The sequence below is a fragment of the Phaethon lepturus genome, unplaced genomic scaffold (assembly GCF_000687285.1).
Source record: "Phaethon lepturus isolate BGI_N335 unplaced genomic scaffold, ASM68728v1 scaffold410, whole genome shotgun sequence".
NCBI classification, from domain to species: domain Eukaryota; kingdom Metazoa; phylum Chordata; class Aves; order Phaethontiformes; family Phaethontidae; genus Phaethon; species Phaethon lepturus.
The window spans coordinates 31,061-36,730 of record NW_010513808.1 but is presented as its reverse complement, the minus strand read 5'-3'; the positions used below and the strand labels follow the sequence as shown (position 1 = coordinate 36,730).

General features: G+C 38.6%; 1 protein-coding gene across 1 annotated transcript in view; it reads right to left on the bottom strand.

The window, feature by feature from the left end:
- Nucleotides 1-3,548: 3,548 nt before the first annotated feature.
- LOC104623759 (A disintegrin and metalloproteinase with thrombospondin motifs 19-like) overlaps nt 3,549-5,670 on the bottom strand; it is a 26,838-nt gene continuing 24,716 nt past the window's right edge. The window contains exon 4 of the mRNA XM_010290939.1: nt 3,549-4,231. Coding sequence (XP_010289241.1) covers nt 4,080-4,231 — 152 coding nt within the window. The 3' untranslated portion in view covers nt 3,549-4,079. The remainder of the gene's footprint in view (nt 4,232-5,670) is intronic.

The following is a 5,670-nucleotide window of genomic DNA, read 5'->3' as shown; positions in this document are numbered from 1 at the left end:
TTCAGTTTTGGGCCCCTCACGACAAGAAAGGACATTGGGGTGCTGGAGTGTGTTCAGAGAAGGGCAATGAAGCTGATGAGGGGTCTGGAGAACAAGTCTTCTGAGGAGCAGCTGAGGGAACTGGGGCTGTTCAGTCTGGAGAAGAGGAGGCTGAGGGGAGACCTTACCTCTCTCTCCAACTACCTGAAAGGGGGTTGTGGCGAGGTGGGTGTTGGTTTCTTCTCCCAAGTAACTAGCGATAGAACGAGAGGAAATGGCCTCAAGTTGTGCCAGGGGAGGTTTAGACTAGATATTAGGAAAAGTTTCTTTACTGGCAGAGTGGTCAAGCATTGGAATAGGCTGCCCAGGGAGATGGTGGAGTCACCATCACTGGAAGTGTTCAAAAGACGTATAGATGTGGCAATTCAGGATATGGTTTAGTGGGCATGGTGGTGTTGGGTTGATGGTTGGACTTGATGATCTTAGAGGTCTTTTCCAACCTTAATGATTATATGAACCAGCTTTCAAGCCATAAAGATTGTTGCGTGAATATAGTTTCTTGAATATCCTGTAACATGGAACCTTGCTGGGACCTTCTGTGTCCAGCCGATTGTCTTTCCTCAGGACACAACTGAAGCCATGATGACTCTCTCCCAACGCCCATGCTTATCCAGGTGCTCAGGGATCTTAATCTTTTTTATTGGCTATTAGGGCACCAGAAAAGGAACTCAAGATTCCATAGGCTGTAGTTCAAAGGATCCCCTAAAGATCCCCTTTTCCACACGCAGGAATTACACGGCAATCTGCCAGTCCTCTGGCAGAGTTGCTCTTTGGAAAAACAACTTACGCGCCATGGCAAGCAGTACAGTAATTTCCCAATTTTGTTCTTCCAGGAATCTCACGTGACTGCCACCGTAAATACCTGTTAGTATCGAACATACGTATTCGGTCTTACATTCATGTATATTTTCTTCAACTTGATCCAGCTTCTCTGACATCTCTGCTATGAGGAATGTGCAAGCTGCGAGAACCCCCTTTCCATTTCACAGCTGGAAAGACCAACACAAATAATTCACTGAATTTCCCTTTCATAGCTCTATCATCCCCGAGTCTCCGTTTCACACTTATGTTATCAGGTGGTCCCACTGACTCCCTAGCTGGCTTCCTGCTTTTGAGGTATTTCAAGTTCCTATTACTATTAGCTTGAGCATCCTTTCTGTAGAGTCTTAAAATTCTTTCTGAATGCTCTTAATTTTCTGATTACAATTGTCTTGTTAGGCTTTAGGACCTTCATTGATCTCATGCAGACAGGCTTTCCATTTTTAATATATTTTTAGAATAAGCAAATGGCTGCTTCTCTGTCACTGAAGGTGACAATGAAAACTGAATTAAAAAAACCCCAAACCCCAAACCTTAACCACATTCTCCAGAACAAAACAGTGTGCTGGGGCTCCGGCCACAGGCTGGACACATTCTCAAAACATTCTTATAATTTTCTGACAAAACAGGTACTTTGGTCAGTGCTGCTTCTCTAAATGATGATGAGTATATTGAAGTAGTAAAATTTACAAATTCATGCAGAGAAGGCAGAGACTTTTTGCTGCATAGACACAAAACTTTTCAAAATTATTTACACATGCCTAATTAATAGTTTTGTACTACAGATACTGAAGGAATCAGAGCCAGAGCTATCAGTGTTATAACATCCTGATTTCACTCATTACATTTAAAAAGAACATAATTTTACTGTGCAACTTTTCATCCCTGGTTGCCATTCAAAAGTCCTTTCCATTTTATGATGTTGTATAAGGGTAATGGGAGCACGATTTCAGCATGAGACATTTCAGCACTCATCTGTTTTCAACTGATACAGGCAGAGTTAAAATATACTTTTCCATTTTGAGGTAAAGATGACATTCTTGTTAGTGGAATGTTCAGAAAGAGCAGAGCATAAGCATTCAAAATTGTGCTGATGACATCACTGGCTGATAAAAGACTGTTCTCTGGCTCAGTCTGGAGACATCTTTCCTTTCACTTGATTTTTAGTTGTGATTCAAGCGAGTGCAGGAGTATTAGCAGGACTGAGTACTAAGTATGAGGAAAATTTAAAATAATGACTGTTTCTTTTGCCTGACAACTACAATAATTCTCTTAGACTTTCAAATGTGTGTCTATGACACTGAGGAGTTATGCCCAAGAGCAACTGAATTTTCTGTTCATTGAAACTTTTTGATTATACAAAATAAAGTATCACAGTCCATAACGTCAGAGTTATTTTCCTTTCCTTCTTTACTTTTTATAACCATATGATACTAATTTTAAAATCATACATTAGTACATCACTAAATTGCAGCTTTTGAATGCATAGCAGTAAGATGCCAATCCAAAGATTTTGACAGTGCAGCTATTTGAAAGCACATACATTAATTCAATGGGAGTCAATATTGCAGCTAAGCATTCTTCCTGGACAGAATCACAGTCCTGACTGGGGGCCTCAGTTTATTAAATTGTGTGGTATGATGATGTACATCACATCTCTAACAGTAGACTCCTTGCAGAGAATTAAAAGGAACAATCACTCCAACAAAAAATGCATTACCTTTTCACTTGAGTAGAAAATATGGTGCCTTTCAGACTCATTTCTCTGGCTCCCTTTCCTTCAGGCTTTGCTCTTCTACCTATTTTCAGACCATGCCTAAAGGCTTGCATCACAAAATGGAGGCAGAGGACCTACCGCTCTCTTCTTGCCAAGTTCAGTGGTTACAGGACTCACTTGTGATAAATAACTTCTCCTCCACTGAATATCACTCTGTTATACCCGACTCCCCATATATTAAACCTCAGAGAGTGGCATGTCTGTCTGCAGCTGCAGACAGTTGCTTAAGTCAAGAGGCAGGAGGCATTTGTTGTAAGGACTACTGCAGCTGTACTTGCTGCGACGCAGGACCTGATGGATTCACTACCAGACATGGATGCCCAAAAGAGGAAAAATGCAAATAACGAAAGAAGCTTTACTTTTTATTGAAAATGTAAGAATCATGTGAATCATGTACAATATTTTCTCATAAGGAAAATTTTAGCTGTTTCATTACGTTTCACAAAACTGTAAAACATTTTATTTTTATAAAGACTTTTCATAAAACAAAGATAAAACTGAAGTAGTATTACAAAGCTATTTTCTAAATTGTCAACAGAGAACTGAAAATGTTTAACAGATTAATTCATACAAGTGGCAGGAGGAAGGACTCTTCCATTCATAAATCTGCAAGAGGACACACAAAGGTATAGAGGGGCATGGGTTTTTTGTTTCAAAACGTTTAAAATCAAGTGACATGTTAAAACAGTACAGACGTGGATTCATAGGATGGTACAAGTTCTAGGACTGCATTTCTCTACACTACCTCAAACAGTGCAACAGTGATTCAGTGTAAATCTCTACAGTGTTTCATTGATTCAATACTTGTGTTCAAGTACGTGTCCATGAGAATGATCAAAATCCCTACTTAGCTATTTTAATTTTCTTGTTTATAATATAAGTTACAGTAGATTATCCCCTTCAGTATGTTTCTAAATCAAATGAACTGATTTCACAATACATTCTGTAATAACTTGTTCAATAATGTTAGCTCACTCATCTCAAGATCTGTTGCAAAATACACAAAATCATTCTGACTCTGTATGCCAAAAATATAATAAAATTAAAAAGGGCTTTATTTCCATATACAACAAAACTATTCAACTAAATTAAAATAAATTCAAGATAACATGACTTTTTTTGGCAACAGAGAGATGATCCTACTGAAAATAAACATTTAAAATACTAGTTACTATTTTTTAAAAATTCTGATAAATGTATCCGAAATTGTACATATAAAAATTAATTATGAAAAAGTCAGAGAATAAAACAAGTTGGCTGTCTAACCAAAACAATTAAGGATGTCTGGCAGGCAAAAATAAATTAATTTGATTAAATTATATGTAATCTGATAATATTTGGTCTGAAGAAGCATTGCGCGCGTGTGTGTGTGTGTGTGTGTATGTGTGTGTGTTTATAAATAATAAGATTGCAAGGAGCCGAGAGCCAGCCAGCCTGACAGAGGTCAACTCTTTTGTTGCATTTTTTGCGCGTAAAAGTCCCTGCACGTCTCACAGCACCGTTGATACCACCTCATGTCTTGACAGAGATTCTTCTCTCTTATCACCCTGCAGTACACAGGCCACTGGTCTCCCAGGCACTTGAATGTTAAAGCAGCTGTGAAACAACAACAAAATCAAATATACATTACTGTTACATTTATTAGTCAAGAATCAGGTAGCAAAGGTGACAAGGATACCAGAAATGTATCTTGGGAAGGGAAAAGAGAATAGATGCAGATATTCAACAAAAGAAAGAAAAAAAAAAATCCTCCTGCTGTCAATATCTTCAACATTAAATTTTTTTTAAGGCCAGCTTAATTTATAAATTGGATTACATTACATTGAAACTAATGGGTTTAATGTCATGCAGCTGTCCCCTCATGAGAGAGTGAAGCCCATCTTTCCGCCCTGTACAGAGGTGGGCTGGGGCCAGGGCTACGTGGGGGCTGCAGACCCAGCTCCAGCAAAACTGCAGGAAGCAGCAGCTCCAGCTGAAATTGCCCTCAGTCTGAGATGGAAGTTCCCACTGGAAAAACAGGAAGCCTCAGCTTGAATAATACCAGAATGGGGGTCTCAATGACAGCTGTAAGGGAATTTTTTTCTTTTAATCAGAGACAGGTAGGGAAATGTAGGAATTAAAGCATGGAGACTGCTGCTGGTTTTCTGATCAGCTTTTGCTCAAGAAATCAAGACTTTGTGCCATATTTTCAATGAATGGAAATTGAACAAAACTACATAATGACTTGCATCATCTTTCTTTGTAAGTGAAATAATCTACTAGACCTTTAGTTTTGTCTGGCTTCTTTGTTCAAAGGAACAGAACACAAACACTGTGCATTTCTTACCTTCCTAACCTTTTAATCTCCTCACCAAGTACATTCAAAAACATTTTTTTTAAATTGTCTTACAATATCTTGGTATGACTGCATCACCCTCTTTTTAATGACTCTGATGGGTCTTCCTTACTCCATGTCAAAGTGAGGCTATTAATCCTTACCTTCACATCTTTCATGTCTTATCTTCACCCAGTTACTCAGGTTGCTCTGTTAGTAATCTGTTTCTGCTTTCTAACTGTGGGAATCCCTGACTACCAAATTATTCCTCAGAAACTTTCTAAAATGACAGGGACATCACGCTAGCCTGGAAAGCTACTGTTTGGTTTAGCCTGCCTCCTCCCACAGTTGTTACAACTATTTGCTTGCCTCTAGCAGTCATAAACATTCAGATGCAGAAACCTGACTTCTGTTTTATGCCTGTTGTACAAAACAGGCATATTTTCATGTGTGTTGCCTTTTTTCTTGTGAAGCCATCTGTTAATCCACCCACCTGCTTTACTTATGAAAGCCTCTTACAGTGCTTATCACATAAGGACCCTGGTACCAAACTGGGGTCTTTGCCCATTCAGTTATTCAAGCTGTAGCGTGTGCATGAATTAATATGGGAAAACAGTGAAAAATAGGGCACGAGAAACAGACCATCCAAAAATCATCATAAACACTGAACTGAAAAAAAAAAAAATCAATCTCATGGGAGATTTGATTTACTCTTTTTAAT